At 46.3% G+C, this 26,017-nt stretch overlaps 1 protein-coding gene across 1 annotated transcript in view; it reads left to right on the top strand.

The window, feature by feature from the left end:
* The window catches only part of CHSY1 (chondroitin sulfate synthase 1), a 95,016-nt gene extending 69,640 nt beyond the window's left edge, over positions 1 to 25,376 (top strand). Inside the window, exon 3 of the mRNA XM_056865658.1 lies at positions 23,500 to 25,376. Within this exon, the coding sequence (XP_056721636.1) occupies positions 23,500 to 25,092 (1,593 nt within the window). The 3' untranslated portion in view covers positions 25,093 to 25,376. The remainder of the gene's footprint in view (positions 1 to 23,499) is intronic.
* Positions 25,377 to 26,017: the final 641 nt, after the last annotated feature.

The raw sequence follows: 26,017 nt of genomic DNA, 5'->3' as shown, positions 1-26,017 counted from the left end.
ATTTACACCTCTATACCTAAAGATATAATACACAAAATCAGTACAGGTGAATGGCAGGTGATATAAAAACCAATTCTTCTTCTTCTTCTTTTCCTCCACCACCACCACCTTGACGCTGGCTCTCCAAAGTACACTGTTTGTATCTGTGCCGTCAAGTCACAGCCAACTTATGGCGATCCCATAGGGTTTTCAAGGCAAGAGACCTTTGGAGGTGCTTTGCCGTCACCTGCCTCCACGTGGACTGAGAGAGTCACCCTGCAGGCTTCATGTGGAAGAGTGGGGAATCGAACCCGGATCTCCAGATTAGAGTCTCCCGCTCTTCACCACTATACCACGCTGGCTCTCTAAGCACCACCTACAACTGCTTTAATCTCTGAGCTCATTTGTGGATGTCTAGAAGGACCTCTTGACTGACTCGATCCATTAGGAAAATTGTCCCTCTTTGCCGATGTTCTTTAGCCACCTCCGATAAGATACGGAAGGACCCCAGAGTCCCCTGGGATGCCATTTGCAAGCCACTGATACAAAGACCCCTGTTGTTCTTTCCATGACAATATCTGAGTCACAGCAGACAGCTTGAGAAAGAGCCACACATGGACTCCGCTGACTCGTTTTGCAAGAAACCTGTGAGCGGTTCTCTTAAAACAACATAGGTTCCCCGAGTGAGAGAATTTGGTGCTATTTTGAGATGTGCGAGAGGAAGGCGTGGAAAGATGTATACATGTGTTAAGAACATGTATACATGTGCAGTCGTATGTATACATGTGCACTCGTCTTGTTTGTGGCCTTCCTAGAGGCACCTGGTTGGCCACTGTGTGAACAGACGCCTGGACCTGATGGACCTTGGTCTGATCCAGCAGGGCCTTTCTTATGTTCTTATATTCTCAAGAGTTGGTTTTTATATGCCAACTTTCTCTACGACTTAAGGGAGACTCAAACCAGCTTACAATCACCTTCCCTTCCCCTCCCCACAACAGACACCCTGTGAGGTAGGTGAGGCTGAGAGAGCTGTGACTAGCCCCAGGTCACCCAGCTGGCTTCATGTGGAGGGGCTGGGTGACCTTGGGCTAGTCACAGTTCTCTTTGAGCTCCCTCAGCCCCACTTACCTCCCAGGGTGTCTGTTGTGGGGGAGAGGAAGGGAAGGAGATTCTAAGATGGTTTGACTCTCCTTAAAAGGTTGAGAAAATTGGCATATAAAAACCAAGAAGAGTTGGTTTTTATATGCCGACTTTCTCTACCACTTGAAGAAGAATCAAACCGGCTTACAATCACCTTAATAAAAATCCCACCCGTGTTGTTGAGAATGTCCCAAGTGCCTTGTGTTGGCCTCCTAACTTTTGAGAGCTTATTTGCAGGGGAGGGGCCATGGCTCAGTGGTAGAGCATCTGCTTGGCATGCAGAAGGTCCCAGGTTCAATCCCCGGCATCTCCAGTTAAAGGGACCAGGCAACTAGGTGATGTGAAAGACCCCTGCCCGATACCCTGGAGAGCCGCTGCCGGTCTGAGTTGACAATACTGACTTTGATGGACCAAGGGTCTGATTCAGTATGAGGCAGCTTCATGTGTTCATCTGGAATTGGAAGGTAAGGGAGCTTGGCTGGCGGACTGGCTTCTTCTCTTAAAATTAGGGTTTTTGTACACAGCGGATTTAATTTGCTTCCTTCAGACATTGTCTGCCAAAGGGATTAAGTGAAATTCTCATAAGTCAACTTGCTCATATAAATGCATGCTGGGTTTTTTTTTTTTAATGTTCCAGGAGTGCTCTAGCATCTGGAATGGATGAAAATTGCTCCACAGATTTAGAAGAGAGAAATTGTGTGGGCCTGCATATGTATTTTCCCGCCCTGCCGTTTGGTGAATACCCGTGATCATAGGAACCTTTCCTTACCACCCCATCTTTTTACCAGCCTTTGACTTCAGCTGACCCACTTGGATGTGTATGTTTTGGCTCACGGGGGTGGGGTGGAGGGACCATTTTCCCATCCAGCCCCCAGTCGCAAGCTTGATATCCCCAAATTTCCTGGAGGAAGATTGCATTTGTGTGGCTTGTAAAAAGCCATTCTAGAACAGGGATGGGGCCCCAGGTTGGACCAGAACCAACGGGTTGAAATTGAATCAAAAGAGTTTCCCTCTAGACATTAGGAAGACTTTTTTAACAGTTAGAGCGGTTCCTCAGTGCTTCCTTGGGAGGTGGTAAGCTCTCCTTCCCTGGAGGTTTTTAAGAAGAGGCTGGATGGCCATCTGTCAGCAATGCTGATTCTATTACCTTAAGCAGATGATGAGAGGGAGGGTATCTTGGCCATCTTCTGGGCATGGAGTAGGGGTCACTGTGTGTGTGGGGGTGGTGGTAGTTGTGAATTTCCTGTATTGTGCAGGGGGTTGGACTAGATGACCCCGGTGGTCCCTTCCAACTCTATGATTCTATGAACTTCAGGGTTATTACTTTTGGTTGATGGTAACTTGTGAACAGGGGTCTCTGTGAACCGCTGACTGAATACCACTGGGTTGGAGTTTCAGACTAGAATCACGGGAACTTTGGTTCGAATCTCCACTTAGCCATGGAAGCTTTCTGGGTAACCCTGGGCCAGTCACTCACCCTGAGCCTGACGTACCTCACAGTGTTGTTGTGAGGGTAAAATGGAAGAGAGGAGAATGGTGTAAGATGCTTTGGGGGGAAAGGGGGTGCAAATGAAATAAATGAATAAAATTGTGTAGGTAGCTTGTAGGCTTCCAATTATTCCAAATCTGGAATAATTGTGAGCATCTGCTGAGTGCTTTTGCAGCCCTGCTGCGTCTGATAAATATACGCAAACCTGAATCCTTTCAAACCGGTTAATTCTGTATTTCATTCTGTGTTTAATTTTGTTAGCTTTTATGCCTTTGCAACTCGGTTGTTAAATTGCTCTCCGCCGTGCGTTCAAGGAGATAAGGCAGGAAATGTTTTAAATAACTAAAAAACAGAATTTTAAAAAATGGTTCAGCAAGGTTGGTTTACCAAATTCAATAAACCAGCTTAGACTGTCTAAACGGAGTAATATTAACAGAAATCTGGGGTGAAGAGCAACATTTTCACCAGGCACCCACAAAGAAGAAGGAGAAGTTGGAGAAGGAGAAGGAAAGTTGGTTTTTATATGCCAACTTTCTCTCCCACTTTGATTCTTCCTTAAGTGGTAGAGAAAATTGGCCTATAAAAACCAGCTCTTCTTCTTCCTCTTCCTCCTCTTCTTTTTCTTCTTCTTCTTCTTCCTCCTCCTCCAGAAGAATCAAACCAGCTTACAATCACCTTCCCTTCCCACAACAGACACCTTGTGAGGGGGGTGGGGCGGAGAGAGCTGTGACTAGCCCAAGGTCACCCAACTGGCTTCGTGTATAGGAGCAGGAAACAAATCCAGTTCACCAGATTAGCCTCCACCTTTCGTGTGGAGGAGTGGGAAATCAAACCCGGTTCTCCAGATCCGAGTCCTCCGCTCCAAACCACCGCTCTTAACCACTACACCATGAAAAGACAAGGCACTAGTCAGACTGCTTTGGAGAAGTGGTTTCCCCATCAAAGGGCCACCACCGAAAAGACTCTGGTCGGCGCTACCGGCTTGTCTTCAGAAATCACGCTTTAGCTGCTGATCATAAATAGCGTTCTGGTTGGCAGAGAACCGAGCCGCAAATGTTCCTCTGTCCCTTGCCATAAAACTTGGAGGACCAGAGTCTAGACAGAAGGATTTCCCTCTTGATACGAGAATCTGGAAACATTTCAATGGGAGAGGTGAATGCCTTTGCTCCTGCAGCGACTTGGCAGCGGTCGCAAAGCCGTCGCTAATTTTAATTCTTCCTAAGTGAAAACTTGACATGGGCGTAACTTTTTAAAAACTCAACTGGCAGCCAAAAAACGTCTCGTTTCCAGATGATGAAATAAAGCAGGGTGTGTGTGGGGGGGGGGGTTTCTGCTTTGTATCCCAGTGCAAGAAGGAGGTGGGCAGAAAGGAGAGAATAAGAGAAAGAGAGCAATTGCAGAGCTCAGTTGCATGGGCAAACCAAACTCAGTCAAAGGATCCCATCAAGATTTAGGCATGGTCAATGTTGATGCTCGCTCAAAGCTCTTTTTTAAAACGCGACTTTAAAAATGCCTTTTCACGGTCTTGACGCAAAAGGAAAAGTTCCACTCCCCACACTCGCCTGCTCCTTTGTTTCTGTTTGCATAGCCAATGCGCCTCTGTTGTTTTGCATTGTTCCTTGAGGGGGATTCTTCGCCGCAAACACCAAAGGTCGGGTAAAACGGGCTCTCTTTAGTCATGCGAAGCGGGTATGCGCCGGCTTGGCAGTCACTTCTGGAATGACGGTTCAGCGTGCAAAATTTTAAAAAATATGCGGGGCAATTCAGTTTGGAAAGCGCTGCTAATTACCATGCAAAAATGGCCTTCGTCTTTTAAATGGGCGTGGTTGTCCTTCCAGAGTTCAGGGTTGGCCGACACTCTTTGCAAGTTGTGGAAGGAAAGAACGAGGCTGTTCTTTCAAACTGAAAACTCCACGACTGCTGATTGTCTATATTTCTTCAGGGGAGGGGAGGTGGCACGGTTTAGCCCGATCTCGTCAGTTCTCGGAAGCTAAGCAGGTTCAGTGCTTGGAAGGGAGACCACCAAGGAAGACCCTGCGAAGGAAGTCAGGGGCAAACCACCTCTGCATAATCACTTGCCTTGTAAACTCCTTGCTGGCGTTGCCATGAGTCAACACACACACAAGGGTTGCCAGGTCCCTCTTTGCAACTGGCGGGAGGTTTTTGGGGTGGAGCCTGAGGAGGGTGGGGTTTGGGGAAGGGAGGGGCTTCAATGCCATAGAGTCCAATGGCCAAAGTGGCCATTTTCTCCAGGGGAACTGATCTCTATCAGCTGGAGACCAGTACCTGAGGTTAAGTAATCAAAGATTAACTCCTCTGTACTAGTACCTAAGGTTAGAAAATAAGTACAGAACAAATCACTATAGCCAAATACTCAAAAAGTGTAATAAGCATAAGCAAACATCACATAATATACAGTAACTATCAATCCAAGGTAAGTGTCTACAAGAGAGTAACAATCAATCCAAAGGTGAGTGTCTACAAAAGAGTCACAGTCAATCCAGCTTGGAAGTCTTCGAAAGAAGAGAAGCTAAACAGGGATACGATCGTTTCAAGTCTTCCTCAGTCCTGTTAAGTTTGAGTCTTAACAAGTACACTTGTTTCAATGCAAGCTTTCAAAGCCAGTGGTAATAATCTCCCATAGGGATGAAGAAAAGAAGCATACCATGTAGAATTAATATTTCATATCTTATGATTTCCAAACAAGGATATTCATTCTCCAGTACATGGTTGCACAGACAAGTTCAATAATTAACAACGTTCCCAAATAGGATACAATGATTGGATTGCCTGTTACTCTCTTGTAGACACTTACCTTGGATTGATAGTTACTGTATATTATGTGATGTTTGCTTATGCTTATTACACTTTTTGAGTATTTGGCTTTAGTGATTTGTTCAGTGCCTGGAGGTTGGCACCCCTAACAGATACACACACATTTCTTCAGAGAAAGCCATCTTGTGAGTTCATGAACACGGGGAAAGTGATGTTGGGGTGACATATCCACGTTACCTTTTGTGAAAATGTGCTATAGGTGGTAGTTTGTTGTTTAAGTGTATTGTTGTAACCACATGGTCATAGCAAGCGTAAAATCAAAAGCAAAAAACCTAAGCTTAAAAAATGCAAATAAACTGTGCAACAATAAAATACAAAATGCCCAAAGTGGTTGCATTCCAAACAGAACCGAAAACTGCAGTTTAACCAAGTGTCTATTGAGGTTCGTGAGTAAAATATTTCCCCCCCCCCCCCCGATTTTAAATGATGAGGCAAAAATAGCCACCTGACCACTGATGTACGGAAAAGCATCTGCCAGCCAAAACTCAATAAGCTCCGCGTCTGTGCTTGCAAAGTCGATAATATGATCCAACTGCCTTTCTCTTTTGCCTTTATGGGTGTGTGTAAAGTGCTGTTAAGTTACAACCAACTTATGGTGACCCCAGCAAGGGGCTTTGAAGGCAAGTGAGAAGCAGAGGTAGGTTGCCATGGCCTTCCTCTGCAGAGCCTTCCTTAGAGGTCTCCCTTCCTTGTTTAGCTTCCGAGATCTGACAAGATCAGGCTATACCGTGCTGCCTTCCCTCCCGATGCCTTTATAAAAAGGGTTATATAAGGTATAATGTTTGAGGTCTTCCACTTGCCCCTGGCTACAAGGACAGAGGCGCTGCTCTACAGGAACTGTAGGTGGTATCTCAGACTGAGGTTTGGAAGTCTTCAGCATAAGCCACAGCTGCTCATAATTGTTTTCAAGGGTCTAACACAGTGGTTCCCAACCTTTTTTTGACCAGGGACCACAAGGACCTTTTTGTTCGGTGCAGGGACCCCAAGGTTCAAAATAAAAATTCTGAGAATTTGAAAATAAACTTTAATCATAACTGTTGGTTAAACATTAAACTTAGAATAATATTTGAACATATATTTTTATAATAGAGAACTTTTAATTGAAAATATTAATTTATTATGGGTTTATAACTTTGTTTCGCGGACCTTAATTTAGTTCTCGCGGACCCCTGGGGGTCCACGGACCCCCGGTTGGGAACCAGTGGTCTAACAGATGTCAGCCAGCCGTCCTTTGTGCATGCTACTGACTCCTGCCCGCCCCTTAGTCTTTGGTATGTTCTGAGGATCCGGAAGTGACGTGGAGATATTTGGTCTCTGGCTCGACACAGAACTTTGGAAGAAGAAAGGAAAGTGATTTTTCCTGCTCCTGGTGAAGTGAAACTCTGTGGAAAGTGAACGTTGCACTGAGTTCTCCAACACTGTTGGAGACCTTGGAAGAGGCAGGGGACTCTTTCGCCTACCCAGGATGATGAAGAAGAAGAGTTGGTTTTTATACCCTGACTTTTCTCTAACTTTAACGAGACTCAAACCAGCTTACAATCACCTTCCCCTTCCCACAACAGACGCCCTGTGAGGTAGGTGGGGGCTGAGAGAGCTGTAAGAGAACTGTGACTAGCCCAAGGTCACCCAGCTGGCTTCATGTGGAAGAGTTGGGGAAACCAACCTGGTTCACCGGATTAGAGTCCGCCGCTCATGTGGAGGAGCGGGAATCAAACCCTGTTCTCCAGATTAGAGTCCACCGCTCATGCGGAGGAGTGGGGAATCGATCCCGGCTCTCCAGATTAGAGTCCGCCGCTCTAACCACTACACCACGCTGGCGCGACCAGTGGCAAGAGACCCTTTCTTGCTCTTTAATTCCCTACAGTGAGTTTGAGAGAAGTGTCTCCAGAGAGCAACCAGACACTGGCGGTCATCGGCAAGAGATTTCTGGTGGTCACTGTCCACCGGGAAGTTAACATCTTGGGATTTTCCCCCGCTCTCTTTCCTGTGGAAATATCTCTTTCCATACAAGTATGGCATGTTTCGACCAGCTCTCTCTCTAAGGGGTTAGTCTGACATTCCAACTGACCTCTCTGTAAGGAGTTGAAAAGGCTCTTGGACTCCTGCAGCCCAAACACCCTTTGTCAGTATAAGAGAGCCAGCGTGGTGTAGTGGTTAAGAGTGGTGGTTTGGAGCAGTGGTTTGGAGAACCGGGTTGGATTCCCCACTCCTCCACATGAGCGACGGAGGCTAATCTGGTGAACTGGATTTGTTTCCCCACTCCTACACACAAAGCCAGCTGGTTGCCCTTGGGCAAGTTACAGCTCTCTCTAAGCCCCACCTGCCTCACAGGGTGTCTATTGTGGGGAGGGGAAGGTGATTGTAAGCTGGTTTGATTCTGCCTTAAGTGGTAGAGAAAGTCAGCATATAAAAACCAACTCTTCTTCTTCTTCTTCTCCTCCTCCTCCTCCCCACTCCTACTCACGAAGCCAGCTGGGTGACCTTGGGTAAGTTACAGCTCTCTTTGAGCTCTCTCAGTCCTGCCTACCTCACAGGGAGGGTGTCTGTTGTTGGGAAGGGAAGGTGATTGCAAGCCAGTTTGAGTCTCCCTTAAGTGGTAGAGAAAGTCAGCATATAAAAACCAAGTCTTCTTCTTCTTTTTCTCCTCCTCCCCACTCCTATTCACGAAGCCAGCTGGATGACCTTGGGTAAGTCACAGCTCTCTTTGAGCTCTCTCAGCCCCGCCTACCTCACAGGGTGTCTGTTGTTGGGAAGGTGATTGCAAGCCAGTTTGAGTCTCCCTTAAATGGTAGAGAAAGTCGGCATATAAAAACCAACTCTTCTTCTTCTATTTCCATTTTACTTAATCAGTTTTTAGTAGTTTGAAAAAAGATTTTTTTTAAAAAAAGTCTGCCAACTGTTTCCTTGCGCAAATAGATTATTCCACCCAGCCTTTGAGCATCTGTTTCACTTTCCTGGTCTTATTCTGGTCTGTGAATCACCAGCGGGCAGAGTGGTAATTTCGGAAGGCTAGCAGACACAGCAAAGTGCTAGTTTGGATTTGGGGACTTGCCCACAGGCCCGCTGCAAGTTGAAAAGGGTGAATTAAAGACAAAAATAGCAATGAAGTACATTCCCCCACCCCCACCCCAATCCCAACCAGCAAAGCATATAATCTTCTATATTGCCACTTGGATGGCTTTGAAGAAATTTTGGGAGCAGGGACGGCAGAACCCTTGGATTTACAGTAGCAATTAAAAAATAAGGAACAGTCAAAGCTCAAAGGGTTCTGTCCAGTAATGGGGCCTAAAAACCACTGATGGTTTTTGTACAGAATGCATGTGTGAAGTTTTTCAATTGGAAGGAAATCGTGGTGGAAATTGTTCTCACAGCTGACTTATGAGACCCCTTAGGGTTTTCAAGGCATGTGGTTAAGAGAGGAGGTTTGCCATTGTTTGCCTCCGCCTAGCAATCTTGGGCTTCTTTGGTGGCCTCCCATCCAAGTCCTAACCAGGGATGACCCTGCTTAGCTTCTGATATGGTAGAGTTAAAGGTCACGTGTCCCCTATTTGACCTGCTCAAACAGCAAGAGGTGTCGAAGTCTTTCCATCTTGGAATACAATTGTATCATTTTTGGAATTTATTTTAGCATAACAAAGCTGACCACATGAAGCTGTTGTATAACACATCAGGCCATTGATCTATCAAAATCAGAATTGTCTACTCTTACAGGCTCTCCAGGGTCCTGTATCCAGGTCTTTCACATAGAAGAAGAAGAGTTGGTTTTTATATGCCGACTTTCTCTGCCACTTAAGGAAGACTCAAACTGGCTTACAATCCCCTTCCCTTTCCCTCCCCACAACAGACACCCTGTGAGGTAGGTGGGGCTGAGAGAGTGTGACTAGCCCAAGGTCACCCAGCTGGCTTCATGTGGAGGAGTGGGGAAACCAACCCAGTTCACCAGGTTAGCCTCCGCCGCTCGTGGAGGAGTGGGGAATCAAACCCAGTTCTCCAGATTAGAGTCCACCGTTCCCAACCACCACTCTTAACCACTACACCACACTGGCTCTCCATCACCTACAACCTGATGCTTTTTAACTGGAGATGCCGGGGATTGAACCTGGGACCTTCTGCATGCCAAGCAGATTCTCTACCACTGAGCCAGGGCCGTTTCCTAAACGAAGCTGCCTTCTACTGAGTAAGACCATTGGCCCAACGTAGTCAGTATTGCCCACTCTGACTGGCAGCGGCTTCCAGGAGTCTTTCCCATTACCTGCAACTAAATCCTTTTAACTAGCTGGGGGAAGAATCTGTGACCCTCTACACGCAAATCAGATGCTCAGCCACTGACACTTGGCTGGTCCTGAAATGAGGGTTGGTATGTGTGAGAACAAAATTTAAAAAAATATATTAAAACAAGAGGCGTTCCATCACACCAGTGTTTAAAACAGCCACTGCATGTGTGTGAATTTTCACTTGGGTGTTAGAATTAAACCCTCTTCCCCAGCATTGTGGCCTCAGGTCCACATGAACACATGAAGCTGCCTTATACTGAACCAGACCCTTGGACCATCAAAGCCAGTATTGTCTGCTCGGACCGGCAGCGGCTCTCCAGGATCTCAGGCAGAGGTCTTTCACATCACCTACTCGCCTAGTCCCCTTAACTGGAGATGCTGGGGACTGAACCTGGGACCTTCTGCATGCCAAGCAGATGCTCTACCATTGAGCCACAGCCCCTCCCCAAGGTCCAGATCCCTCTTTGCCTTCTTTTCTGGGCCAGGCCCATCACCGAACTGTAGTTTGACCCAAGGCCTTATCCGCAACTGCATTTTATAGGCCCTACACAGAGTAGATCGCCAAGACCAGCGTACAGCTCCAATTCGGCCGTGTGCACTTTATAAATCCATGTTCGAGAAACAGCCCTTCTTTGGTTAACTGCCAGCTTACAGCCTAGCTAAGAATTGCAATCTCTGCCAGCCAGCTATGCAAAAATCTCTCCAGCTCCCATCTGTGAATTCTCACTGTCCCAAGACAGTTGTAGGCCTAGAAGAAGAGGAGGAGGAGTTGGAGTTGGTTTATATATGCCAACTTTCTCTACCACTTAAAGAAGAATCAAACTGGCTTACAATCACCTTCCCTTCCTCTCCACCGCTCATGTGGAGGAGTGGGGAATCAAACCTGGTTCTCCAGATTAGAGTCCACCGCTCCTAACCACCGCTCTTAACCACTACACCATGCTGGCTGTTTAGAGCTGTAGATCCCATGCCTGGGTTACACCAGTAGAGAGAAGAAGCCATAAAGGGGTGAATGGATTGGCTCGTTGAGCTTTCGGGCACACTTTCCACATCAGGAGAAGCTGGATCTCAGCGAAACACCTGGGCCACTTGTACAAGGTCCCAAATTCGATTGCAAACATCTGCAGTTTTTTTTTTTTTAAATGCAAGTATCAAGGCAGGGAAGGATCTCTGCTGGAAGCATAGGAGAATCACCACCAGTTACAGGAGACGATGTTTATTTATCTAGCTCAGTGGTCCCCAATGAAAGCACCGGGTCATTAATGACCCATGGAGTGGCATCACATTACAGTGTTTACTTGAACATACGAAAAGCCCTGCTGGATCAGACCAAGGTCCATCAAGTCCAGCAGTCTGTTCACACAGTGGCCAAACCAATGCCTCTAGGAAGCCCACAAACAAAGACAACTGCAGCAGCAGCAGCATCCTGCCTGCGTTCCACAGCACTTAATGTAATAGGCATGCTCCTCTGACCCTGGAGAGAATAGGTATGCATCATGACCAGTATTCACTTTTGACTAGTAGCAGTGGATAGCCCTTTCCTCCATGAACATGTCCACTCCCCTCTTCAAGCCTTCCAAGTTGGCAGCCATCACCACATCCTGGGGCAGGGAGTTCCACAATTGACGGGGTGGTTTGCTATTGCCATCCCCAGTTGCCTCCGCTTTGCCCCCAGCAAGCTGGGTTCTCATTTTACCAACCTCGGAAGGATGGAAGGCTGAGTCGACCTGAGACCGACTTCTGTCAGACTCGAACTCAGGTCGTGAGCAGAACTCGGACCACAGTATGGCACCTTACCACTCTGCGCCACAGGGCTCCTCAGATGTATGTTAAACTTATTTGCTGCTGGATTCTTTGGAGAAGGGAAATGGATCCTTTCTCCTTCTGCCTTCCGCTTGATTTTGCTGATCAGAATAGGTATACAGTTGAAGGAGAAAAGACATGCATACCAGCATGGTGTAGTGGTTAAGAGCGGTGGTTTGGAGCCGTAAACTCTAATCTGGAGAACCAGGTTGGTTTCCCCACTCCTCCACATGAAGCCAGCTGGGTGACCTTGGGCTAGACACAGTTCTCATAGAGCTCTTTAAGCCCCACCTATCTCAAAGGGTGCCTGTTGTGGAGAGGGGAAGGGAAGGTGATTGCAAACTGGCTTGAGTCTTCCTTGAGTGGCAGAGAAAGTCGGCATATAAAAACCAACCTTCTTCCTCCTCTAAGGGGCTATAACTTTAAGGTGAACGCCTTCAGTTTGCAAAAACATGTGAGGACGGAAGAGCCGATTCTCCCCTCCTCTTTCTTTCCTCGCATGACCCCAGTTGGAATCTGGATCCCACACGGCCATACTTTTTGGGTTAAGAGATGCCTCCGGGCAACGGGCGTCTTCTTGCCTTCTCTTCCCCCCCCCCCTTCCGGACAACAACAACCCCAGATTTCAGGTGGCACATCCGAGGGGCGGCAGGCCAGCCGGGAGCACATGTTTTCGGCTCAGCTGGATTTTATTGTACGTTTGGCCCGCTTTGCTGTTCCCGTAAGCAGATGTCGAAACCGTCGTCCCCAGTATATCATGTTCAACCACTGAGCATTACACAGCGGTGTGGAACAGTCTGACCCTCTGCCAGGCAGGGGTATCGCAACTTTTCTGAACTCCCTAAAAGCTTTTCCGAGCGGGGTAACACATTAATTCTTCATTTATTTGCAAAGTGTTTTTTTATGAGGCACGTCAAGGGAAAAAAAAAACCAAGGCAGTGTTCAGTAACAGATAAAAGGGTTCTATTAAAAATAAGGGCCGAGTCCAGAGATCGACACAGATTGTTCCACAAACTTTGGGAGGAAGTGTTTGTTGAAAGTAGGGTCTTACGCCTGGTCGTTTCCCACCCACCCAGCCTTCACTATATATCTTCTACCTCTCCCCTTTCCCCAACTTGGCAGTTTTGCCTCCCAGCTTTTGGATCCGGTGTGCGCCAGCTTAGCTTCAAGCAGTGCTTTAGGGTAACTAAATGGAGCCTCCATGTTCCGACGCAGTATACCCCAGTACCTAAGCATACCTCAGTTCAGCATTTTCTGTGGTGGTACCTCACATCTGGAACATCCTCCCTCTTGGGAATTTCCTGGCGTCTTTACTTTTTTGGAAGCACCAGGCCAAAATACATATTTTTTTCGTATTGAGGTTCACAGCGCCTTCAGCATCTGGCCCTCCTCTCTCAGTCCCCAGAACGCCATTTTCTCCCTCGGCGTCCATATTCTTCATAACATGCAGCTCGCTACTCTGCATCCTTACCTTCTTTACCACCAGACCGTAATCCTCCAATGACACAACCAAAATTTGGTGTAGTGGTTAAAAGCGGTGGTTTGGAGCAGTGGACTCTGATCTGGAGAGCCGGGTTTGATTCCCCACTCCTCCACATGAGCGGCGGAGGCTAATCTGGTGAACTGGATTTGTTTCCCCGCTCCTACACACAAAGCCAGCTGGGGGACCTTGGGCTAGTCACAGCTCTCTCAGCCCCACCTTCCTTTTTATATAATTTTTTTATTTTTATAACATAAAACAAAACAAACAAATACAATAATTAAAAGAAAATAAAAAGAAAATACAAGAGTATTAATTATATGCTCTAATTAATACATTCATAGTTACAAAGTTATAAAGTTCAAAAAACAAAAATACCCTTTTGACCCTCCACCCACCTTAAAAAGTGACCCATCACCAGACTTCCGAAGAAGTGTCTAAACAGTTTTTAAAATTACATTATTAACAGTAAAATAGAAAAGTAATAAATCTTGTTTCTATAACACTAACTAAAATAGTAAAATCCATTTCTGCCAGTTTATCCCAATATATGACGGCCTTTGCCCACGTTTTTTTGAATTCTTCCATATCTTTTCCATGTAGGAATTCTGTTAATTTGGCCATCCTCATGTACATCAATAGTTTCTCTCTCCAGTCACGAATTGAAGGTTTATTCACTTGCTTCCAAATTTTAGCTATTACAATTCTTGCAGCAGCAAAACTATATTGACAAATGACCCTATCATTGCTACCCATATTTTCTTGTGGAATTCCCAATAAACAAAATGCAGGTTTTCTTTTTACTCTCATGTTAAAGCCCCACCTTCCTCGCAGGGTGTCTGTTGTGGGGAGGGGAAGGTGACTGTAAGCCGGTTTGATTCTTCCTTGAATGGTAGAGAAAGTCGGCATATAAAAACCAACTCTTCTTTCTTCTTTGACAACCCCCCCCCTCCGAGATATACTGAAATCCAAACTGTTTGGGTATGGTATTTTTTTCAATGGTAATTTGAGTCCAGTTGAAGGGAAGGAAAAATGCCTTTGTCTTTTCGCCACTGTGCAGTATCATGTGGTCAAATTCTAGGCCCAGCAGCATCTGGAGAAAAAAAACTAGCCAAACAGGGTCGAGGAGTGGACGGCGAGTGAATTGTGTGGTTTCTTTGCTTCCCACGTAATGAGGGCATCGGTGCGGGTTCCCCGTGACGGTTACCCCGCGGCGCTTTTGGCAAAACACACCTACACCCCTTCACAAGGCAGACTCCAGAAGGCAGCCAAGTTGTGCTGGCGAGGGATGGGTTGTGTCTGTCCTCCCAGCGCATGGGACTGAGCAACAAACCTCTGCCCTAATTGGGATGGGGGGAGAGAGAGACCGAGCAAGCTTTAAAACTGGAAAGGACGGAAGCGTACTTCTTTCCCAAAACAGAAACAGGCTTGTTATTACGTCGGTTCAGGTCGCCCAGATGTGGAGGCGAGATTTGTTAGTTCAGATCAGTTCCACGTGGAGCGAACTGTGCCAGCCTCCGGGTCAGGCAGGACCCTCTGTCAAGTCACATGGAAAAAGAGCTGACTGGAATGCCTTCGGCATCCAGCGTGGTGTAGTGGTTAAGAGCGGTGGTTTTGGAGCGGTGGAGTCTGATCTGGAGAACCGGGTTGGTTTCCCCGCTCCTCCACCCGAAGCCAGCTGGGTGACACTGGGCAAGTTACAGCTCTGTTAGAGCTCTCTCAGCCCCACCTACCTCACAGGGTGTCTGTTGTGGGGAGGGGAAGGGAAGGTGATTGTAAGCTGGTTTGAGTCTCCCTTAAGTGGTAGAGAAAGTCAGCATATAAAACCAACTTTTTTTCTTCATCATCTTCCTCCTCCTATTTCAGTAGGTAGAGTTTGCTTCTGTGAGAGTCCCAAAGTTTAAAAGGGTGGATAGCAGGTAAGGTGAAATTTGGTTGGCCCAGTTTAGGTTTTCATAAGTATAATGCAAGCTTTTGGGTTTTGCAGATTTTTAGCTCACACTCCGCTCTTGTTTTTGTTAGCCGCCCTCTTCCTCATCTTCCAGTTCAGAGTTAAAACGTGGCCCCAAGAGCTGGGGATGCAGCCCCTGTTTCAAGGGACGGCAGCAGCAACAGTAGGGTTGCCAACCTCCAGATACTAGCAAAACAAGAAAAAAGAGAGCACCTCCGTGCTAATACTGTTAGGTTTGGAAACTGGCACGGGGAAAAATCAGTACAATGATACAAAATACGTATATTGTGTTTCAAAACATTCAACAAGTACAATGGACTACAACAAGTGACAATAAACAATATATACAAAATATACAAAACGTGTTTGATGCTGTCTATGAATAGTACAGTCTGCAAGTAGTACAATCTTCTTAGTATATAGAAAAGTAGTTTAAAAGTCCATCAGGTACATGTATAAATGATCACAAAGTCTTCATTAAGCATGATGGGTGGGGGACTAAGCTAAGCTGTTGCCTACACTTGGGAGTATCCTACGGGAACTGGTGAATTGACTTCATGATGATATATAGAATTTAATTAAGCTTGGATACTTGATTGGAAATGGGGCTGAAGGAATTTTGAAACGGCCGTCCCCCACCCATCATGCTTAATGAAGACTTTGTGATCATTTATACATGTACCTGATGGACTTTTAAACTACTTTTCTATATACTAAGAAGATTGTTCTACTTGCAGACTGTACTATTAATAGACAGCATCAAACACGTTTTGTATATTTTGTATATATTGTTTGTTGTCACTTGTTGTAGTCCATTGTACTTGTTTTGAAACACAATATACATATTTTGTATCATTGTACTGATTTTTCCCCGTGCCGGTTTCCAAACCTCCAGATACTAGCTGGAGATCTCCTGCCATTCCAACTGATAGAGATCAGTTCCCCTGGAGAAAATGGCCGCTTTGGCAATTGGACTCTATGGCATTTACGTCCTTCCCCTCCCCAAACCCTGCCCTCCTCAAGCTCCGTCCCAAAAACCTCCCGGCTGTGGCGAAGAGGGACCTGGCAACTCTAAGCGTCGGTGTCTTACGCTGGGTTGCCAATTTGAGAATTGTGCCTTCGCTTAAAGTTCTGTGCATCTCCTTGTGAACATGCATTAGGTGGCTGCAACTTTGGCATGTTTTCCTTTCTCCTTTCCAGTCCAGCTTCCAACAGACATCTGTTTTGAGCTAATTCTTTCGTGTCCAGAAGGGCAGCATGCACATCTGGGGAGATAGATACCGCTCTTAAGAGAACCGCTTCTGCGAGTGGATACAGAACTATATTGTTTTTTATGTTCAAAACCTGCAGATGCAAAAAAAAAAAAAATCATTTTTGGATTGCTAGATACTAATTGCTGAGAGCCAGCGTGGTGTCGTGGTTAAGAGTGGTGGTTTGGAGCCGTGGGAGGGGCCCTGGCTCAGTGGTAGAGCATCTGCTTGGCATGCAGAAGGTCCCAGCTTCAATCCCTGACATCTCCAGTTAAAGGGATTAGGCAAGTAGGTGGTGTGAAAGACCTCTGCCTGAGACCCTGGAGAGCCGCTGCCGGTCTGAGGAGACAGTGCTGACTTTGATGGACCAAGGGTCTGATTCAGTATAAGGCAGCTTCATGGGTTCATGGACTCTGATCTGGAGAACCGGGTTTGATTCCCCACTCCTCCACATGCGCGGCAGAGGCTAATCTGGTGAAACGGGTTGGTCTCCCCACTCTTCCACATGAAGCCAGTTGGGTGGCCTTGGGCTAGTCACAGCTCTCTTAGAGCTCTCTCAGCCCCACCTACCTCACAGGGGTGTCTGTTGTGGGGAGGGGAAATGAGGGTGATTGTAAGCCGGTATGATTCTTCCTTAAGTGCTAGAGTAAGTGAGCATATAAAAATCAAGTTTTCTTATTCATCATCATCTTCTCTTAAGAAAGAGGCTCACTTCTGCGAATTGATACAGAACTATATTGTGTTTTTTTTTCTTCAAAACCTGCAGATGCAATAAAGGCAAACCTTAATCGTTTTTGGATTACTAGAGACTAATTTGTTTTCCCAAGAAAATGCAAATGTCAAAACTTATCCCCCCCCCCTTGTTCATTGGACAAAACCAGGCTGCCCCGTTAATGAGACCGTTGCATAATGTAAACGCAAGATTAAGCTGGAGCGTGTTCAGCTTCTCCGATTCGCAGCTGGAAGCGAAGTGCCTTGGGAATTGCATGACCTTGGCTTTGCCTTACTGTAACTCCCCCCCCCCCCCCTTAAGTGAGCTGGCTCTTCTCTCTGGACGCCAAAGCAACTTTTGGGTTCAGTAGTGTGGGGGGCTCTGCAAGGAGGAACCTTTCTTGGGACCTTTTTTGACCGGGTGCCAGGAAGAAAGCCAGCGGTAGAGTTTTACAGCACGCAGCGAAAAGCAGTTTCTCTTGCCAAGCACAGCTTTCTCCTTCCAAACACTGAGTTTGCATTTATTTAATTGGTTCCTCCTCTATTACATAGAGAGAGGGAGTGCGTTCTCACTGCTATATCCCTTTTCTTGTAATATATATAAAACGAACCTTCCCAAAACTTTGCTAAAACTCAGCTATGAGTTTGAGTCTTGTCATTATTAAGCTATTTGAAGGGCGGCTTTAAAATCCTAGCAGCCTGATTGGCCCTCAGCTATCCTGAGCTCCTCAGAAGTGGGAACTGAAGAAGAAGAGTTGGGTTTTATATGCCAACTTTCTCTACCTTTTAAGGAGAATCAAGCCTGCTTGCAACCAGCTTCCCTTCCTCTCCCCACCACGGCCACCCTGTGAGGTAGGTGGGGCTGAGAGAGTTCGGAGAGAGCTGTGCCTAGCCCAAGGTCACCCAGCTGGCTTCATGTGGAGGAGTGGGAAAACCAACCCGGTTCTCCAGATTAGAGTCCACAGCTCTTAACCATGACACCACGCCGGCTCTCTTGAAGGGTCGGCTCTGTTTAGCACTTGGATGGGAGACCACCAAGAAGTCCAGGGTTGCTGTGCTGAGGCAGGCAATGGCCAGTCGCCTCTGGACATCTCTTGCCTGGAACGCCCCATGGAAAGGGTCACGTGAATCAGTTGTGATTCAACAGCACCACTAGAAAAAGGCCATTTTTGTTTGCTTGTTTCCTCCGTCCTCTTTGGGCTGTGAATTGCTAGACATTCTTATATTCAGCTAATTGGATTATGGATTTAAAAAAAAATCTGATACTCCGTAGCTGATGATACCTCCATATACCCCCATAGGCATGGCCTTTAGGATTCTGGGAGAACCAAGGTTAACCTGTGTGTGTAAAGTACCGTCCAGTCGCAACCAACTTATGGTGACCCCTTTTGGGGGTTTTCATGGCAAGAGACTAACAGAGGTGGTTTGCCAGTGCCTTCCTCTGCACAGCAACCCTGGTATTCCTTGGTGGTCTCCCATCCAAATACTAACCAGGGCTGACCCTGCTTAGCTTCTGAGAACTGACAAGATTGGGCTATACTGCACTGCCTTCCAAGGTGAACACAGTCCTCCAAAGGTCATGAGGGTTGTGTGAGATTCTACAAAAGGTCCAGAAAATCTAGGCGGTTGGAGAAAAAATGAAATCCACAGACCGCCTGAAACATTTCGCTTCCCCGTGTGATGTTCAAACGTTGCATTTTCTCTTTGGTGTCTAACCGGAGCCAGCAAGGTGACCGCTGTGTGTTAAAAATGGGTTTGGTGTTGACTAATCACATGGTATCTGATGCTCATTCCTGCCTCGCTAACAGATGACACCAGGAGAAATATTAAAAAGGAAATCTGCCACCTACATGGCAGCGTTCTTGGTTCCATGACAATATTTAACCATCATCAGTCGGTACTCAATTTGACCCTAATTGGTCCATTGACCGGTGTGTTGCCCAACTCTCTCCCCGGTTCTGCAATGACTTTGCATGCAATGAATTCAAACATCTGTGCTTATCACAGGCCTGGCTACATCTGGACCCAAAGCTGACAGATTCTCCTTGTCAGATCCCATCACAGGAATGTTAACACCACAAAAGCTGACATTTCTCCTCTTCTTGCCTCATTTCTGTGCCCGAGTATCTCAGCTCTTGCCTGGTTCCCTCGCATCCTATTATCGTAGAAGCGAACAGAACTTTATCGCCTCCCGCCAATTCGAGATTCTCGCCTGATTGTTAAGTCAATTTAGATGTAGGCATGATACAGCATGCCGCTTATTTCATTTGATGTAGAACATTTGCATGCCTCCTCTCCAGCCCTGTTTGTGGCAGCTGTCAATTAAAACAATAAGATATACCCCTCCTTACTCCCCGATGGGGACCCAAGGTGGCTTACGTCGTTCTCCTCTACCTCTGTTTCGCCCTCGCAACAACCCTGTGGGGTAACTCCTTATGAAGAGAGACTCTGTGTTTGTACAAAGAGACAACTAGAATCGGTAGCCCGTGTCCTATTACACTGTGATTTGCATGCACAAACAGATGTGGGCTTAGTGCGCTACCTATTAAGGGACAGGGACGCGCATATAACACTGATGATAGCAAGATTCCTGGAAACCTCTCTAGGAGCGCTGCACCAAGCTCCTCCACAGAGCTAAGCACTATTAAATGGACTACATAGCACTTTAAGAATTACAGATTTTAACTATTTTATTGATATTTTATCATTTATATACTGTATTTTAATGACTGATAGATGTACTTGGGAGATCTATGCCAGTAAAGGTTTGAATGAATGAACCATGAGTGACAGGCCCACGGTCACCCAGAAAGCTTCCATGGCAGCGGGGGGATTCGAACCTGGGTCTCCCAGGTCCTAGTCCAATACTCTAACCACTACCCCATGCTACACCAGTGCATTACTCCCGATCAAGTCGGTTCTGTTCCCATCCCGCTCCCCACGCACAACCACCTGAGACGGAAGTGATGCCCTGCCTCTTTCCTTCGCCCCCTTTCAAATCGCTGTCCGCGTTCTCTGGCGGGGCTCTTCTGCCAGGAGAGAGTCCACCTCTGCAGGTTGCAGTCCCCTACTTCCCGTACGGGTCCCGCACAGCCCTTGAGAGATGTCATGGGTGGGGGGAAAAAGGGATCATTTGCAACAGGCCTGCGCATATAGTCGCAAGCTGAAGAGTCATAACATCTAGTGCCAACTGACCGTCAGTAGCTCGTAAGGATTCCTTTGTGTAATCGACAAGTATGTTGTCTTTTCCTAATTTGCTGTTGGGGCTGTTTGCAATTTCTATCAGCTGCTTATTGGAAACCAAGCTTTCCTGTTGGGGCTGTTTGCAAATTCTGTCGGTTGCTTATTGGAAACCCAGCTCTGGAGCTGGATGGGTTTGACTCTCTCTCTCTCTCTTAATAAAAACCATAAAAGAGCCTTGCAAAATACTTTTTAAACTGTAGCTTGTTGGTTAATCATCTGCCTGTGCCTATCCATGCTACAGTAACCTCTAGGCTAGATGGTGATAGCACACGTAAGAAGGCTTGCAGTCTGACTAAATCGGCCTCAGCTCTATTTCTGGCTTTTTTGACAAGAGGCCTCCGTGTTGTGGAACCGGCTTTCCTGAAGGTTTGGGGAGTTCCCCTTTTAAGCGTCAGGAAACAGCATAAGGCAGAATTTTGTAAAAGGATCCTTGGTTAGTTGTGTTGTGCTTTTCTGGGAGTGACGGGGGGGATTATGTGTTTTAAAATTGATGCGGGTTGATATTGTATTTAGTAAGAACCGTTTGTGTGTGTAAAGTGCCGTCAAGCCGCAGCCGACTTATGGCGACTTCTTTTGGGGTTTTCATGGCAAGAGACTAACAGAGGTGGTTTGCCAGTGCCTTCCTCTGCACAGCAACCCTTGGTGGTCTCCCATCCAAATACTAACCAGGGCTGACCCTGCTTAGCTTTTGAGATCTGACGAGATCAGGCTAGCCTGGGCCATTAAAGGTAAAGGTCCCCTGTGCAAGCACCGGGTCATTCTTGACCCATGGGGTGATGTCACATCCCGACATTTTCTAGGCAGACTTTGCTACGGGGTGGTTTGCCAGTTCCTTCCCCAGTCATCTTCCCTTTACCCCCACAAGCTGGGTCCTCATTTGACCGACCTCGGAAGGATGGAAGGCTGAGTCGACCTTGAGCCGGCGACCTGAAACCAACTTCTGTTGGGATCGAACTCAGGTCGTGAGCAAAGCTTTGGACTGCAATACTGCAGTTTACCACTCTGCGCCACGGGGCTCCTAGCCTGGGCCATTACCCTCCTTGAATCCTTCGTGAGAGAAAGGCAAGTTAAAAACATCCCCAACTCCTCTTTGTTCTGTCCCCCGTGGCCAACTGGTTGTCTAGGCCGCTGCAGCAACTATTTTAAGCATGATGACTGGTTTCATGAGGACTAGAAGCTCTTCGTTTAGTGCTAAGCAGAGTTGCACCCTTCGAAACCCATTGGCTTCAGTTGAAGGGTGTGATTTAGGATTGCAGGGACAGTGTCTTTCTAAGAAGGAAAACCAGTGAAGCTGATTACAGGCACAGCTCGTTTATGTCAGGATCAGGCGTCTGTCCCTAGCATCCCATAAGCAAACTCATCCAGGCAGGTAGCTCTAAAGCAGTAATACTTTATTAGGAGCAAAAAGACAGATTAAAGGGCTGACAGATTAAAGGGCTGACTTTATTAGGAGCAAAAAGACAGATTAAAGGGCTGACTGCCTGCAGGCAGGTGAGGCCAGTAATGGGGAACACAGGCAGGTTACATGCTTAAAACACTTCGGACAGAAAAGATGAACATTGCTAAGCAACCCCGAGATAAGCGGTTCCCAGGAAGATAGCCTAAACAGTACCACAGCTGCAGAAAACAGGATGAGCAAAACTGTACACAGATGTCCATAGGCATGAGAACCAAGGACTTGACGTGTAGCCAGAACCTGGCCTAACTCATGTCAAGAGCCTTTGCTTCAGCTAAAAGGCAAAGGCCTGACAGTTTATTTCACCTCGTTTTATTGCGCATCACAGCTACTGCATTTTTTAGCAAGTCTGTCGGCCATTTTTCCAACAGCATGTGCTCGCTTCTTGTCTCTGTGTCACATTTTGGTAATTCTCGCAATATTTCAAACTTTTTTATTATTATTTCAGTATATTTTTTAGACATACTATTGCAACTTAATAGACTTCAGCATAGTGTCAACATAACCTTTCGAGCAAGTCTATCGCCGCCATTTTTCCAGTAGCATGTGCTCACTTTGTATCTCTTTGTCACATTTTGGGAATTCTCGCAATATTGATTGTAAACCAGTTTGATTCTCCCTTAAGTGGTAGAGAAAGTTGGCGTATAAAAACCAACTCTTCTTCTTTTTGTTTCTCGTTGGGCCATTTGGTTGGTGACCCTACGGGCTCAGCCTCATGGCCGTCAGGACCCGCCATGGCTCCACTTGCTGACTGAGCATGGTTAAAAATCACAGGTCAAAACCCTTTCTTGCCCAATGGACATCTGATGTTTTCTTTAATGAGATTTGCATCACCGTCTCTCTGTCTAGCCGAACCCAGCTTGCAATGGCTGAGTGGGTGTTTAAATTCGTTCAGTCATAAATATTTATCTCTGCCGGTCTTAACCTGAGCCCTGATTTTTATCTTTTCCCATCAATATTGCATGGGTTTGAGATACCTGCGCTTCCCACTGCCGTTTCCTGATACCGGCAGAAGGCATTTGATCGGTCTTTGAATGGAGCGTAAAGCGCAGCTATGTTCCTTTAGGTCTTTGAGACCCCGTTAAAGCGCCTGGTCCCCTAGTGTTCCTCCTAGCTGTCTCCGGAAGACCATTTTAGGAGTGTATAATTGGTGTGCTTCAGCTGGTAGGGGGCAGTGGAGCTTAGTGCTAGCGTTCCTATGATTCTATGATTCCTGCTTTGCATGCAGAAGGTCCCGGGTTCAATCCCCACCATCTCCAGTTAAAAGGACCAGGCAGTAGGTGATTTGGAAGATGTCTTGCCTGAGACACTGGGGAGCCACAGATAATCAGAACAGACTATACTGAGCTGGTAGGACCAATGCTGTGACTCTATAAGGCAGCGTTATTAGCAACGGTGATTGCCCGGGGGCAGATTTCATGCAGTGCATGCAGAAAGTCTCAGAGTTAGTGCAGGTGGACTCTGATCTGGAGAAGCAGGATTGATTCCCCACTCCTCCACATGAGCGGCAGAGGCTAATCTGGTGAACTGGAGTTGTTTCCCTGCTCCTACACATGAAGCCAACTGGGTGACCTGGGCTAGTCGCAGCTCTCTCAGCCCCACATACATCACAGGTGTCTGTTGTGGGGGGGGGGGAGCGAAGGTGATTGTAAGCCGGTTTGATTCTCCCTTAAGTGGTGGAGAAGGTCGGCATACAAAAAACAACTCTTCTTCTTCAGGGGCATTCTTAGAAATTCTGGGACCCTGGGCAAAAGTCAAGGACACTGCCTTTGGAGAGTTGGCTGATATTGCTAAAGACTTGTGCCTTTGTGCAAACAATGTAAGGGATGGTGGGCTGGGAGCCAAAATCCCATAATAACATTCCCCCCTCTTTATTTTTTTGTCTTAGATGCAACAACTCTTTTATGAAAACTACGAGCAGAACAAAAAAGGTTACATCAAGGATCTCCGCAACAGCAAGATTCACCGAGCGATCACCTTACACCCCAACAAGAGTCCACCCTACCAGTATAGACTCCATAGCTACATGCTGAGTCGCAAAATAGCAGAGCTGCGATACAGGACCATCCAGCTGCACCGGGAGATTGTCCTGATGAGTAAATACAGCAACTCAGAAGTCCACAGAGACGACCTGCAACTGGGGATGGCGCCCTCCTTCATGCGCTTTCAGCCACAGCAGCGCGAAGAGGTTTTGGAGTGGGAGTTCCTCACTGGGAAATATCTTTATTCCGCTGTGGACGGACAGCCACCTCGTCGAGGGATGGATTCCTCCCAGCGGGAGGCATTGGATGACATTGTTATGCAAGTAATGGAGATGATCAATGCCAACGCCAAGACCAGAGGCCGGATCATTGACTTCAAAGAGATACAGTATGGCTATCGCCGAGTCAACCCCATGTACGGGGCAGAATATGTTCTCGACTTACTGCTGTTGTACAAGAAGCACAAGGGAAAGAAAATGACCGTTCCGGTCAGAAGGCACGCGTACTTGCAACAGACTTTCAGCAAAGTCCACTTTATGGAGGATGAAGAGATAGACGCCAAAGAGTTGGCGAGTAAAATCAACCAGGATTCGGGCTCCTTGTCATTTCTCTCCAATTCTCTGAAGATGTTTGTCCCATTCCAGCTGAGCAAGTCAAAAGCGGAGAAGAAGGAGCCCAAAGACAAGAAGATCAACATCTTGATTCCTCTGTCCGGGCGCTTTGACATGTTCGCACGATTCATGTTGAATTTTGAGAAGACCTGCCTCATTCCGAATCAGAATGTCAAATTGGTTGTCTTGCTTTTCAATTCAGACTCAAATCCCGACAAAACGAGGCAGATTGAATTGATGAGAGATTATCGCATGAAGTACCCCAAGGCGGACATGCAGGTCTTGCCCGTGTCTGGTGAATTCTCTCGAGCTCTGGCGCTAGAAGTCGGATCTTCCCAGTTTAACAACGACTCCTTGCTGTTCTTCTGCGATGTGGACTTGGTATTTACGGCAGAGTTTCTCCAGAGGTGTAGAGCCAACACGGTTTTGGGCCAACAGATTTATTTCCCCATCATCTTTAGCCAGTACGATCCAAAGATTGTTTACAGCGGGAAAGTCCCAAGCGATAATCATTTTGCCTTCACCCAGAAAACAGGCTTCTGGAGGAACTATGGTTTTGGAATTGCGTGCATTTACAAGGGTGATCTCCTTCGAGCAGGCGGCTTTGACGTTTCCATCCAAGGTTGGGGCCTTGAGGACGTAGACTTGTTCAACAAAGTTATTCAGGCTGGCCTAAAAACTTTCCGGAGCCAAGAAGTTGGTGTCGTTCACGTACATCACCCTGTCTTTTGTGACCCTAACCTTGATCCAAAACAGTATAAAATGTGTTTGGGGTCCAAAGCATCAACTTATGGGTCCACGCAACAGTTGGCGGAGCTGTGGCTTCAGAAAAATGAGTTGAGCTTTGGGAAAAATAGCAATTCCAACGGTTCCCTGAGGACAGCCTAATGATCCAGCTATGCTGGAGGAAAAAAACGAGAAAAAAACTACCTGTTGCATTTTTAAGTAAAAAAAAAAATTGCCCTAATTTATATTTTGCAAAACGTTTTTGATAGTTGATTTTTTAAAAAAACAAGATAAAAACAGAACAACCGCACAAGGGTATATTTTACAAACCGTTGCTTTTCTTACGAGGACCTTTGGAGCGCTTTTTTTCTGAACAAAACCTTTGCCTTTTGGAACACACATCAGTGGCTGAGTATTATGACTTTTACTTGGTTCCGGCAACTTGAAATAACAACTTTTTATTATTATTATTATTATTATTATTTTCCTGATAAGCAGACGTTTTAAAATCAAAGGAAAACTTCCTCCCAAATTCCACTCCACAGCCCATTCCATTGCGCATTGTTGACGTGCGGGTTTCTTCCGGTAGGAATGTAATGTAATGTGGCAAAAAGGATTCTTTTACAATTTTGGGGGTTGCTACAGAATGAGTGCATTCTTCTTTATCCTTTAGGGGTTTTTTGTTTGTTTGTTTTTAAAGAGAAGTGTTACAACAAAGAAACCCATGAGGCAGTATTTGCTCATTTGCTTCCAAGAGGGTTGTCATTTGGTTGGTATTTCAATCTTAGGATGTACCATTCAGATCATTGTATTTTGGGCAACTGGGGGGGAGAAAGGGGGCGGGAAGGGGGAAAGTGAGCACATTTTTTTTTACTGTGTTAGTCTTTTGTAAAAAATAATAATAATAATAAACCTGTCTTTTCCTACTTGGTCCCTATGTGGATCTAATGTTACAATCTCCGTAGCAAACACTCTTGTTTTCTGAATTGGATCTTCTGTGTAGATGACCAAGAGCGACATTTTAGCAAATAGTAAGGAAATTTCTTTGCTGTAAAAAGCAACAAACCGAAAACCTAGACACCCCAAA

The sequence above is a fragment of the Euleptes europaea genome, chromosome 20 (genome assembly GCF_029931775.1).
Source record: "Euleptes europaea isolate rEulEur1 chromosome 20, rEulEur1.hap1, whole genome shotgun sequence".
NCBI classification, from domain to species: domain Eukaryota; kingdom Metazoa; phylum Chordata; class Lepidosauria; order Squamata; family Sphaerodactylidae; genus Euleptes; species Euleptes europaea.
Note: the sequence above shows the minus strand (reverse complement) of the source record. Positions and strands in the feature narration are given on the sequence as shown.